Source organism: Nelumbo lutea, chromosome 2, assembly GCF_056320005.1.
Source record: "Nelumbo lutea isolate HS-2025 chromosome 2, American lotus-T2T, whole genome shotgun sequence".
Classification (NCBI taxonomy): domain Eukaryota; kingdom Viridiplantae; phylum Streptophyta; class Magnoliopsida; order Proteales; family Nelumbonaceae; genus Nelumbo; species Nelumbo lutea.
The window spans coordinates 113,074,691-113,088,795 of NC_142685.1; the positions used below are offsets into that span (position 1 = coordinate 113,074,691).

General features: G+C 35.7%; 1 protein-coding gene across 1 annotated transcript; it reads left to right on the forward strand.

Moving 5' to 3' along the window:
- The first annotated feature begins 449 nt into the window (after positions 1-449).
- LOC148872905 (small ribosomal subunit protein uS7) lies at positions 450-3,188 on the forward strand. Its single transcript, XM_088971646.1, has 4 exons — positions 450-839; positions 2,020-2,291; positions 2,378-2,581; positions 2,895-3,188. Exons 1-4 carry the CDS (start codon positions 777-779, stop codon positions 2,947-2,949), a joined length of 594 nt encoding a protein of 197 aa, XP_088827772.1. The 5' UTR covers positions 450-776; the 3' UTR covers positions 2,950-3,188.
- Positions 3,189-14,105: the final 10,917 nt, after the last annotated feature.

Genomic DNA, 14,105 nt, shown 5'->3' on the forward strand with positions numbered 1-14,105 from the left:
TGTCTTTAAGCACACCCAAACTTGGCCTAAAATTTATAAACTGAACTTGGTTTGTTGCGACTGCAATTTGATTTGCGCTGGTGCAAAAGCATATGAGTGCAAATAAGCTGAGTGCAAACTATTTGTTTTAGGTTTCACCATTTCGTATTTTCGTGTTGCTTGTTTGAACTGCAATTGAAGTAAAACTTGAAATAGTAAAATAAAACCCGTAAAAACAAAGCAAAATCTACACTTTTCCTGCACTCTACTAATGTCCATATTAGCCATCAACACAAACACGTACGCATCCACGTCAACACCACTTGTACATAATAATGGGCCTGCCACTAATTCATTCAATGCAGGGTAACTGCAAAGCAAATACTAGGCCCGGCCCGGCCCGGCCCGGCCCAGCCCATCCCATCCCAGCCTCGCGATGTTCTCATAGTCGGATAGTCATTATTACTCCTAAGAGACTAGGGTTTCGGTTAAGCATATCGTGTACATAATAGCTATATCGCATCAAATAGTCCATCAGATTTGAACGGCTTGATCCCTCGGATGAGATTTATTTTAGAACGATTACGATAGCAGATTTTAATCATCAGAGGGCTCGCGATTTCTGGATAGTTAGGAGTACATCATCAGAGGGCTGGCGACATCGCGATATTAGTTTGTCCCTCACAATATAAAAGTCGAGCTTCCGTTTTCCATCGTCTCTACTCTCTAAGCGGGCGTTTTTAGGGTTTTAGAGAACTCAAGACTCGAGAGAAGCTCCGCATCTGCACTCTGCAGCCATGGCGATCGTCGCTCAACCAGAGGTGAAACTCTTCAACAGATGGTCCTTCGATGATGTTCAGGTCTGTTCTTTTATCCTCAAGTTACTACTACTGTTGTTGGGATTGCCGTCAATGTCGCTTGCCTTTTCGTTATTTCAATCGTTGATCTGTTGTCGTGGACGACCTAATGTCTATAAGCGATGCCTACTCTGTCAACGCTAAGATTCGGCTGGATCAGGAGTTGTAGTCGTTGGGGGAAATTGGGTTTATTCCCGGAAGACTGTCTTCCAAGTTTATAGATTTGTTTATCATAAAACTAGTTTAATATTTTCAATATCTATTTCACCTTTTTCTCCAATTGCAGTTATTGATGATGATAATGCATATGTTTCATTAGATAGTATTCTTGAGTTCAGAGTTCTTTAGAAATTATGTAGTAATTATTATGCATGTGTAAGGAGTTCCGCTTTTAATGTCGTCATAAACAATCCAAAAATGTTTGCTTATTTTTTATTTTCAGGAAAGAACAAACGATTTTGTTTTTTTTTTTAACCAGCTCATGTTGTAATAGAGTCAATAAATTGGATTAGATAAAAAACGATCTTGTGATGCGTAGTCTAGGGGTGGTACTAATTTGTTTTTAGTTTTGTGGGAAGTTGGAGAAGGGTTTTACATAGCTTGGTGATAATGTTGTCAGAAGTAGAAGTAGGCTCTGGATGGCTATTTGCTTTTGATGACCCATTGGTTCTTCTTTTTCCATGATTTAATTGGAAGTTATCTTCTTTCAAGAAGACAGATGGTATGTCAATGTTTCCACTTTGATCCTTCAGTGAAGTTTCTTTGTTGGAGTATTTTGAGGGGATGCATTTTCTGTGTAGACTGAAGGGATTTGCGTGTATATGGGGTAGGCGATCCTTAATATACTCCAATGAAAATATATCTTTGTTTATATCGTACTTACCCTACTCACGATTTTACTACAAGTTTCCTAGTTTGGTAATGATCAAACACAATTCCTACAATGAATCTTTGATTGGAAATATGCATTCTTGGCTTGTCCATGCTGTGTGGTTTTGTTGTGTATCATACTATAGTATACTTGGCATATTCTTTTACTGTTCAATATAGAGAATATTGTCATATTTGCGATGACATATTGTGATCTACACCTTCAGTTGTCGCAAGTATTCTTTTCAATTGTTACAGCAATTTGTTTTGAAAAAAATCTTTGCAACAATTATAAACTTGTGGTTTCATGCAGGTTGGTGACATATCTTTGGTGGATTACATTGGTATATCTCCCAATAAGCATGCAACTTATGTCCCACACACAGCAGGGAGGTACTCTGTCAAGAGGTTCAGGAAAGCTCAATGCCCCATTGTAGAGAGATTGACCAATTCCCTGATGATGCACGGGCGGAACAATGGGAAGAAGCTCATGGCTGTCCGCATCGTCAAGCATGCTATGGAAATAATCCATCTCCTCACAGATCAAAACCCTATTCAAGTGATTGTTGATGCTATAATCAACAGGTACACAAGCAAGAAATCTCTTTGTTTCTATTAATATAGTTTTTTTTTGTTACATCTCATTGCTTTTCTTTTGGCTAATAATATAGTGGGCCAAGAGAAGATGCAACTCGTATTGGTTCTGCCGGTGTTGTGAGGCGTCAAGCTGTTGATATCTCTCCTTTGAGGCGTGTTAACCAAGCAATATACCTTCTTACAACTGGTGCCCGAGAGAGTGCTTTCAGGAACATCAAGACCATAGCTGAATGCTTGGCAGATGAACTTATAAATGCTGCCAAGGGGTCATCCAACAGGTATTGATCTTTTTTAAGCCCTGTTTGCACCCCGAACCTTATCTTAACCATACTGTGAAATCCTAGGACAAAAAAGAAACGGTGGATTTTGCTCAAATTACACGGTGTTATGTGGGTGCTCATATTGATATTTGTGATTTAAGGACTTGTTTGCTAATTTCCTTCTTTCCTTCGTAATTGTATTTCTTTTCCCCCCTTTTTGCATAAACTTTTTTTTTGTTGTGTATTGTTAATAACATTAGGCAGACAGGCCAGAAGTATCTTGTTCGTTTTTGCTTTTTTTGTTTACCTTTGTTTTGCCTATGTTTTGCAGCTATGCCATCAAGAAGAAAGATGAGATTGAACGTGTTGCCAAGGCCAACCGTTAGGAGAGAAGTTCAATGGGCGTTAACAAGGATCTATATTGGAAGAGAGTTGCCTTTTGTTTGTTTTCCTCACATCTTTCCTTTTAGCTTTCAAAGGTCAAGTTTGCTCAGTATACAGACAATGGACCATTTCCAGTTTTGTTAATTATTTTTCTTTGGTAAAATGTTGTCCTTTCCCTTTGTTTTTTTTTGGTAGAAACTATTGAACATTTAACAATTAGTTTTATCCCCCTTTGGTAAAATGTTGTCCTTTCCCTTTGTTCTCTCTCTATTATCAACTGCTACAACTACTAGAAAGCTGTAATTGATTTCCGGCGAATCAATTATTTTGATAAGGCTATTTGTTTCAAGACCATCCAAAGTTCCAACTGTCGACCTAAGCGATGCCGCCTCCTGCTTTCTTTTGTATACTGCAGCTAGCCGAAAACTGATAACCAACAGCTAAAGCCATTCTTTTCCCTGCTCAAGTTTTTCTTGGTGAATCAATTGTTCATTTTCCTGCCTATGTAGGTAATTGTTTACTTGTATTTGGTATGCGGTGTGCTTTGTCTTAACTTGTATGGAAAATTTGGGATTCCTTCATCCCTAACCTCTGATGAGGAAAATGGAGGCTTTACCTTGATTCAGCTTCTCCTGAATCATCGGTGGTGCCATAACAGACTAAGAATGAAAGTCACCATTCTAGAGAGTTGTCGGAATACATTTGGAAAACATCAGGGATATCTAACTTGGGGGGGGCGGGGAGTGCGCATAACTTTTGTTTTCACAAAGTGTAATGATAATAGTTTGTATTGTGTCAAATGATACAAAACAAATTGCAGCAACCAACTTATAGTAATGCTTTTAATCGATGTTTCTGCTCCTAGTTGGTTGATTTAATAAAAGATATGTTACTATCTTGTCAATACAAAACCAGTTTATCTATTGTCATTCTTAATTAATCTCATCATTTACCTATTTACTCGTACTCATGTTGGTCGCAAGGCATCCCTTGCAACGAGGAGTCATGGGTTCAAGCTTATATGGTTAATCACGATCCACACCTTCCAACTTAAAAGTCTTTGTAGCTTCAGTATTATGGGTTGATTTCAGCCTATCTAATTGTTATAAGCCTCAATGTTGAAAGCATGGTTTTCAAAACCGGACTGGACCGGATGGTCAGTGAATCGGTTGGGTAATTATTCAAACCATTCGAATGATTTTGACTGTTTTTAAATTTTTATTTTTTTTGTCAGAACGGGTTGGACCGTTCAAACCAGTAATAGGACCCTTATCCAGTTCGGTTTTAAAAGCCATGGTTGAAAGTATCTATGGTAAAGATAAATATCAAGCTTTGCAAGGTGAGGACCAACTTCATGCTTTTTTGAGAACTTTCATTTTTCACAGCAATTTTACATGCAACATCCAGGTGGCAAGTTTTAGAGTCCAAATATCCTACTCAGGCTGTGTTAAGTTGCGCAATAGCAAATGAGATGTCATCAAAATTCTCGAGGGTGGTTTTGATTGGTCCATGGTTTAAAGTATCGCTACTCAATACACAAATTGTGTGTATATGGAAGTTTCAGTTTTATCCAAATTATCATTATTATTTTTCTTTTAACTTTTTAGTCTGGCATTTTTGCGGTCTTACCACATCGTGCTTTAATGCTTTAAAATATTCAAATCCCCCGGTATCATCATATAAATGTATACCATATTGGTGACTCTTAGATAAGGGCAAGATTCAAAGTATCGGAAACGTTAAATGTATTGGAAAGACAATTTTAAGATACATATCAGGATACGCTTTGGATATGCATATGTATCAGAGAAAAACTAAGATATACATAGATACGCTTGAAAATAATATAAATATTTTAATGAATTATAAAAATACATCAATAACACTAAATATAAGACCTCAATTAGGTGTATATACATTAAATTAATATATTTTAACGGTTTTATGAAGAAATATATTATAGCTAATTATAATTTCATTAAAAATTCTATGCTTAACTATAATTTACAAATTATAATTCTTAAGTTTTAATGTTTTATGGGATGAGAAAAACCCAATTCTCTTATCCAACCATAAAACATGTATTGGCACAACTTCTATGTGAAAGTATAATTAATAATTATTTGTTATTTAAATAACTATTATTTATTATTCATTTTCAAAAATTATAAAAAATAAATAAACATTATATGATATATTCAAAAAATAGTTATTAAAAAAGAAATTTCAATTGTGGATATGATAGATCATCTGTAGAATTATAATATATTCAATCATTGTGATCAATGATAAAATATAGTTATTTATTTATTTTTTTTAGTTCTAAAAAAATAAAAAATAATTACTAAAATAAGAAATTTCAATTGGTCTATGGATATGATAGATCATCTGTATAATTATAATCAATTGTTATGATTAAATGATACAATATAATTAAATATTATTAATTTTTTTAATTCTAAAAATATAAAAAATAAAAAATATATATTAAAGAAGAAATTTCAATTGCTCTATGGATATGATAGATAAATCCATAGATCTAAAACATATTTAGTCTTTATAGGCAAAGAAAAAACTTATATTTTCAAATTTTTTATTATTTATATTTTCTCCAAATATCTTCATAAATTTTCCATAAATCTAATGATAACACAAAAAAAAATTGTGATTTTGAATGTAAAAAATGCAAATCAACACAAATTTAAACATTTAAGAAAAACAAAATCACAAGATATTATAAAAGATTGAAAATTTTACCTATTTTTGCCATATTTTTTCAAAATTTGAAAAATCTTTAAAAAAATTAACGATTCACACTTGTTTCTTGCAAAATTTTGCAAATTTATCACTCTATGAATGAAGTTTGGAGTTTTATAATCATTTGGGGGTGAAAGAAGGTTTTTTTTCGAGGAAAAGAAACTTGCTTTCCCCCTTTAATTTTTTTTTTCAATTTTTGATCATATCTTTTTCGTTGATATGCTATCGATACGCCCTGATACACCTCCGATACACCCAAATATGCCTCAATACACTCATGATACACCCCCGATATGCATGAAAAAAAGATGAAATATCCAATTTCCATGCATATCTTATATCGGTTTTTAAAAGCTACGATATAATACACCCCGTATTAGGCATATCATATTGTTACCTTGACCATTGATTGCTTAGACTCTCAAAAGTGAGATTAGTGTATAACATAGCATCTCAGGGTTTTTCTTGGGTCTGTATTTTGTTTTGCGACCCTGTACTATGATTGTTAGCTTTTCGTTAAATTTTACCGTTGAAATATTTTTTAATCCCCAGACTACCCTTCTAAAAAACACAGTTCATCTTCCCCTGCCTCAGATACACAAACAGCAGCGGCGGTAATCCACATTTCTCCCTTTCTTCTTCCTCTCCAAAACCCAAATGTAGCAGATTCCACATAATCTGGTATTTTTCCTATGAGGTTGTTTCGGTTGAGGTAAAGATTTGCTAGTTTTGGGAGATCACCGAGGGAAGCTGGGATTGGACCAAAGAAATGGTTGTAACCCAAATCAAGGTAGTCCAGGTTCTTGAGTTGGCCGAGGAATTAAGGGATGGGGCCGGAGAACGGAATTCGGTTGAGACGAAACAATTTGAGGTTCCGAAGTTTGGTGATGGAGTAGGGGATGGAACCGTTGAGCTGGGTGACTTCATCGAAGGAGAGGGTTTCAAGATAGGGAAGGTCACTGATGGCGGATGGAATTTGACTGGGGATGTAGGCTCGGAAGAAGGCGAGTTGGGTAACTCGGTAGGTTTGAGGGTTGCAGATGACGTAGTCCCAATCACAGCAATCGATTTCGGGATCCCAGGTGACAAGGGCGTTGGAATTGTTTATAGATTTCTTGATCCTCAGAAGGACCTTTTTATCATGCGGATTTCAATTAACAGAAGAGGAGAGGGTGAGAGATGGGAGAGAAGATGAAACTAAGAGGAGATAGAGATGGAAAGAGAGAGTACTGAACAGGTGTTGCTGCGGAGAGACGCCATCTTCAAAACTTGGTGACGATTCAGAACGAGAAATGACAACACAGAGCAAAAGAAGGTTTGAATTTATAGAATGCGTACATATGGTGCATGTGCAGCTTGTATAGAAAGTTACGTTACTGATTTAAAGAAAATGGAATATGGTTTCCCTTGGTTTCTCTGTTTGTGTGCTTGATGTCAAACACAGGATAAAAAATCATGGCTTGTTCTCCTGTGTTTTGACTACAAACTTTCTTCAGGTTCATCGTGCAAATGAAATGGGGTTTTTCTATGTTGACACTACAACATAACAGAACATTGGTTAATTGTAGCAATAAAATGAACATAAAACAATATTTGCTTTGCCTGGCATTAATCCAAGTTCAAATTTAAAAGAATATATGAGAAAAAAATACAAGGTAAATCAATTCAGAGAAAGTACTTTTCCTTTGGAATTAATATATTGTTTTCGTTTAGAGAAAATTTCAGATCAAACAAGTAAATTATTGTTTGAAATATTTTTATACCAATTTCGTTTAGAAAGTACTCTCCCAAAACCAAATCACTGCTGTCCCATCACCTACACCACGGTCTATCTCCCAATTCCAGCGAAAAGAAAAAGGAAAACAAGATGAAGTAAGGGAAAAGAAAGAACAAATGAAAGAGGAAGAAGAGAGATCGGGGGAGAGAGAGAGAAAATTGTGGATTACCGTTGCTGTTGTATCGTAAGGTTGGGAAAGATAAACAGTGTTTTTCTCTCAATTATCTATAAAGTTAAAGTTAATATGGAGATTAAAAAATATTGTAACTGCATGTTTTTATCTCATGGTCATAGTACAGGGACGCCGGACTGGGGGGTTATGATATTGGAGATCAGGACTGTGATAGTGGGTGGTTATGATATTGGAAGATCTTACGTTTTGAGAATCTCTCTAATCAAAACCATCCCATGAATTTTGTTAAATTCTCATTGGTTATTGTACAACTTAGCACGCCTTGGGGATCCAAACTGTGAAGGTCATTTATTTTTCTTGGTTTCACATAAAACCCAAAAAGGAGGCGAGCTGAAAAGAAATATACTCCTAAACTGTTACAATTTTGCCCTTATTCAAAAAGTATAAATGCAAATATGTACAGTGTAAATACATACAAAATATAAGGCTTTACACTCTACATATTTCCATTTGTACTCTTTCCAAACTGAGTCTATGGTTTTAATCAATATTTTGAAAATCGACCCAGAACTGGAACCTTTTGGCCACTGATTTCTGGGTCAGCAGTTTGACCATCTGGTCTGGATCGATAATTCAACCATAGCGGATCACTGACCAAGTCAATAGTTTTTAGCCAAAGAACAAATTAAGGGTGAAAGAGAATTGGTTTGGACGGTTTCCGGTCCGAACGGTCTGACCTTTATTAGCTATCATAATCAGCTACAGGAAAATTTACAGAGGTAGTGTTGATTACTGATACTCTTGGATGCTGGAAGGATGAAGGATCAGGATCCAACTTCACCCCTCTCAACTCTGTTCTTATATGTGCCCTGCCAAGTGCCTCAGTAGAGTTCTGGGGTATGGATCTACCAGATTAGAACACAATTATGACATGGTTGACATATGATCAAGTGTGTTATTACTTACTAGTCGTATATTTTCTACTAGTGCCTATGTTAAATACCCAAAAAACAAAAGCCCGTAGGCTGTAGAAAATGCTTGTTTTTTATGTCATTGAACTTTGAACAGCAAGCATATTTAAGTCTTGAGGGCCCATACGAACCTGACTGTTGAAACCATGAAAAAGACTGAAAAATGATTTTTGTAGGTTAGACCATGGAATGGTAGGTTCCATTCCAACTTGCAATTTCTCAGCTCCAGACCTTCCTTCAAACTGGAGCTAGACATGCATACTTCATGTTTATGTCATTGACTCAACATTTTTAACCATAAATTCAATTGAGGTAGATGGTTTTGTTGCTTCAATGACCCACTAACTAATGCGTCCAAGCATAAACAAACCAACGTTGATCTGTTGTTTGCATTGGGTTTAGGGATTGGATGGTTGCTTACCTAACCTGCCACTACTTGAATTAATGTTTTCTTATTCAGTGATAATTTTCTATGAAAATTATTTCTTGTCCTCCTTGTACAACCAAACACTACAAAGAGAAGAGGAGGAGGAAAAGATTTGATACATCATTCAACAAGTTGAACTAGTGAGATTTATCTAGTAAATGAGAGTTATCTAATGGAATGATCCATCATTCATCATTTGATAGATGGGAAGTTGTTTTAAATTTTGCAGTTAGTTTGGAAGATTTGAAGTTTGTTAATTTTATTAGTCATCAGTGACTGTAAGAGAATAAAAACCTGTTAGGAGACCCCACCTAACTCTTTAAGTTTTTAGGTTTGAACGGTTAATTGAAATGGTATTGTTTGATCAAATGGTCTAGTCTTCCATCTTCATCGCCCCCATTATACTTGATTAAATTTCAGCGCAAGGTATGAGTGGACCTGTGCATGAGGGGTGTGTTAGGAAATAAAAACCTATTTGAAACTTCACCTAATGGCTTAAGGTTTTAGGCTGAATGGTTTCTTGAGATGACATTAGAGCCTATTTGATTATGTGATCCGGTCTTTGATCCTCGTTACCCACATTAATTAAATTATAATGGGGATAACAAAGATCAAACACTAAACCACTTGGTCAAATAGGCTGGCTTGCTGGTAAAGTCTTCTGCTGGTTTTAGTGGGGATCTGGGACCAATCCTGCACTCTTCAGGGTTAGGGGTTTTCATTCGGGAGGGCTGTTAACTTTCTTTAGCTCATTAACCTAGAAATTTTTAATAATATTTTTTTTAAATGGAGGATTTAAAAAATGGATATGGTAGAATGAGTGGCAGAACAGGATTTACATGGTTGACCCCATGCAATTATAATAAGCTCAGAGCATAGGATGATGATGAATTTTTTAAACCGGAAGAGTACCCAATTTAATTTGAAATTGAAAGATGTTATAAATGAGAGAGTGTCACATGCTCTTTGCTTTTGTCCATCCTTTCAACATTGTTACTTAGTTTGTGTTTGAAAACGATGCAAATAAGTGTTAATGCAAATATGTAGAATGTAAAGTGATTCATATAAATTGTAAAATGGGGTTAGTTTTGTCCTGATAAATTTATCTTCTTACCAAACAGATTTTTAGCGATAATGGATGCAACCATGAATTCCAATAAAGCACAAAATAATACAAAATACAAGTATTTATAGTCTACTTTTTTTTTCCTATCCACTGATTGATTTTTCAAGAAGCAATTAATTCGCATTGAATAAAATAATTACAATTTCTACTGATTAGAATGCTTGGTGGATGTATTTTACTGGTTTGACAGAGAGAGAGAAAGAGAGAGGTCAACCATAGTGTACAGTTTACTCTAATCTATGATATAAAATTTCAAAGAATAAAAGGAGAAAAGGGTTCCTCTACATACCTTGTACATGAAGGGATTTACAGTGCTAGGACAAAATGGAATATCAAATTTAGGAGAAGACACTCAAAAATGGTTTCTTTCAATTTTTTTTAAGAAGTTGTGGGCACTCACAACTCACAAGTATTTTAATGCACCCCATTGATAGGTTTCTACTGCAAGGAGGCTACATGTCTTCTTATCATTGATGCAATTACACTTGTGCTGCATTTGGTTGGGGGAGGGGAAGGGAGATCACAAGAAAATCTAAAACCAAAAGATTTTTATTATAGTTTGTCAAGGAGTTGAAGGAAGGGAAGGAAAATAAAAATGAAATTAACTTTCATTACCAACTGAATGGTTGCTCAATTGGTAAGTTCTCTAGCTAGTAGTGTAGCCCTATGAAGCAAAAAATAAACAAAGAAATAAATTTTTTCTTAATTAATTAGGAAATGGGATCTTCTGAAAGCCAAAACCTTGTAATTAAACACTTAACATACATGTTAGAAAAGGTAGGGAAAGGACTTCTTTTGGTAGGGAAGGAGTCAGAGCAAAGTGCAAATGAGGTCAATTGACCTTACCACGAAGAACCTGCAGTTACATGGTCTGATCCCGAGCCTCCATATACAAAGGAATGCCAAGTGACAATCTCAGCTATTGGGTTATCAACAATAGGGGAAAGAGATAAAAAACAACAGAGACTAATGGCATATTTTGAAGTGTGGATGATAAATTGGTGGGTGTAGACTGGTTCACACCACACCACAGTCCACAACTATTTTGAATTGTGGACTGTAACACTTTTTTTATTCTATGTATTTCATATACATTTTATAAATGATATACACAGTTAATCATAAATATCTAATTTTTGCATTTTATATGATAAATATTTAAAAAAAATGCATCAATGAATTAATATTAACCAATAAATATTATTTTTTTATAAAACAAGAGTAAAATAATTAAAAAAATAAAAAATATAATTTAAATATTTAAAAATATTATTTTTTTGATAAAACATTAAAATTTTATAAAAATTAAAAATTAAGTAAAATAATTAATATTTTAGATCACACATTCGAAATGCAACTACAGGAATTTCAGAGATAAGACTGAAGGTATATCTCTATGTATCTATAATCTGTCTTAGATCACACAACCTTTGACCCCTGCTCCTTGAAGCATGGGATCAAAAATAAACCATGGAGGGGACCGGTCCACGAGTTTTTCCTGTTTATGATATATTGGGGTGTGGATGGGACTGGTTCACGCTATATTGGGGTGTGGACAGGACCGGTCCCATCCATGAGATAAACGCGATGCCGAACACTGCCTAAGAGGAAGAGAAACCAACCCCACTCTCCCAATAATAATAATAATAATAAATCCTTTATTTCTTATTTTCATTTTTCCCCTCCCATGTTTTTCGCTACCAAGCTCTGCTATTTTTTTTTTCTTTTTATAGAAAAAACTTCTAGTTTGGAGATGACTGGGTAAACCAGGAGCCCAAATGTGTTGCTTGGCTGTGTTACACTTGTTATGTAACCAATCACAAGTGAGAATGCCACTGTTCTGTACATTGGCATGTAGGTTTCATATTGGGTACGGAACACTGGCGTGTTCACTTGTGTTGGGAGTTCAGGTTGGCTCCCATACCAACCCCACAACACATTGCAACCTCACATACGCCTCACACGCACATCCTATCATGCATTCAGAACATCTCCCGTACTTATTAGTCATTATTCACGGGAGATGTTCTCAATGCATGGCGGATGTGCCTGTGAGGCACCCATTTGTGAGGAGCAGATCCCGTCACATTACAACCATACATCAAAAACATTTCCTATACTTGTATGGAATTCACATCTCTGCCCCACAAGGAGCCGCCCCACAACACATCTCCATCATGTATTGGGAACATCTCCCAATGAAAATACCAGAACTGATGATATTATCATCAGGAGATGTTTCCAATACACGGCCAGAATGTACTGTGGGGCGTTGTGGGGCGGCCCCTTGTGGAGCAGAGATGTAATCTCACTTGTATGTTGGCTCTCAACACCAACCCTTCATGGGGAGATGTTTCCAAAGTAAGACTACAATGTGTTATGGGATTTGGTGTGGGGAGTGCTCAGTGGGGACCCAATCCAAACTCACTGATTGGTTACATAACAAACAATACAAAACCACATAAGTAGTAGATCCCAAGTGGTAGTTGAAATGATCATTCAGCGCCTCCCATTGCCACTTCTATTTATAACATTGGGTCCGTCAAATATAATGCTTTGGGTCGATCAGTACTTGTTGCTTATTCATGAGAAGTCAAATTTCACATTTTCATTTTTTTTCCTTAATACCAAGGTTTTTAAAACCGACCTGGAGAACAAACCGGTCAGGGGTCTGGTTTTCGGGTCGAACGGTCTGACTATTCAATCTGAACAGTCAGCCCGTTTTAACAAAAAATAAAAAATGGTCAAAACCATTCGAATGATTAACCACCCGGGTCAGTGGTTTGCTGACCAAAATCAATGTTTTTTTTTAGCAAAAATTTGAATTTGGAGAAAAACGGAAATGATCACTTGACCGGTTTTCGGTTTTTCCAGTCCAACCATCCTATCCGGTCTGATTTTGAAAACCATGCTTCATACGGATACACAACTAGGGGTAGACCATCTCCTTCCCTTACCCTCAGCAGGACCCTTTTTTTTTGTGTGTGTGTAATGGCAACATTTCCACCTTAAATGCCAACGATCAATAGTATGCATATATTTTCTAGTGGAAGTGGCCATCTTGCATGCATGGTTTAAAGTAATACCTATGTATCAGCACTTTAACTGTATGCTTCTTTTTTTATTTTTTTATAAATTTTAGATTCAACAATAATTATATATAAATTATTTAACATAAAAAGGGTTTTATAAAAACATAGGATTGGAGTCCAAAAATACAATATGATATATCTCATATCACACATATCATGTTTGATACTTTGAACCTTATTGCATGATAAACCCCAAACATGCTATGTAGAAACAAAAATAGTACTAAATGCGGCTCCCCTATGAGAATATTAAGTAGTAATAATGAAAAGACACTTCCAAAATAGTTTGGATCTCCTCCACAGTGGGTCCTGCACAAGTTCATGAACATCTAATGGTAGGATTCCATATAAGCATAAGCATATAATCATGTGCAAATGTTGTATTTGTAAAGAATGTCAATGGACGTCGAACACCCTTTTACATTTTTCCTATTAAATATTAAAAATTAAATAAAGAAGAAAGACAAAACAGTCTGAACAGATTTACCAAAAGAGACGTGAGGGAGAGGGTTCCCGTAAATCCCATCTTTTTCCCAATTCCCTCCCTGCCTCCGGCAATACCACAATCTACTCCACTGTCTTCTACTCTGCCGGTACCACCAATTTTGGTAGTTATTACCTCTCTTCCGCCGTGTAATGCTACCGTAGGAGGAACATTTTATCCTTTGCCAAACAAATGTTGCATTGTCTCACCACCTCCCGACCTCTCCTTTTCTCAGGCCTGGTCCAATTCCGTCTAGTTGAAGACTTCTTTTTATTTTTCTCAACCGGTCTCTCATCTGGCACTAATTTCTTTACGGAGATAGAAACAAAACTCATAAATAATAATTAAATTAGACTTGTAGATCTACAATTTGGCACAATGGAAAAGAACT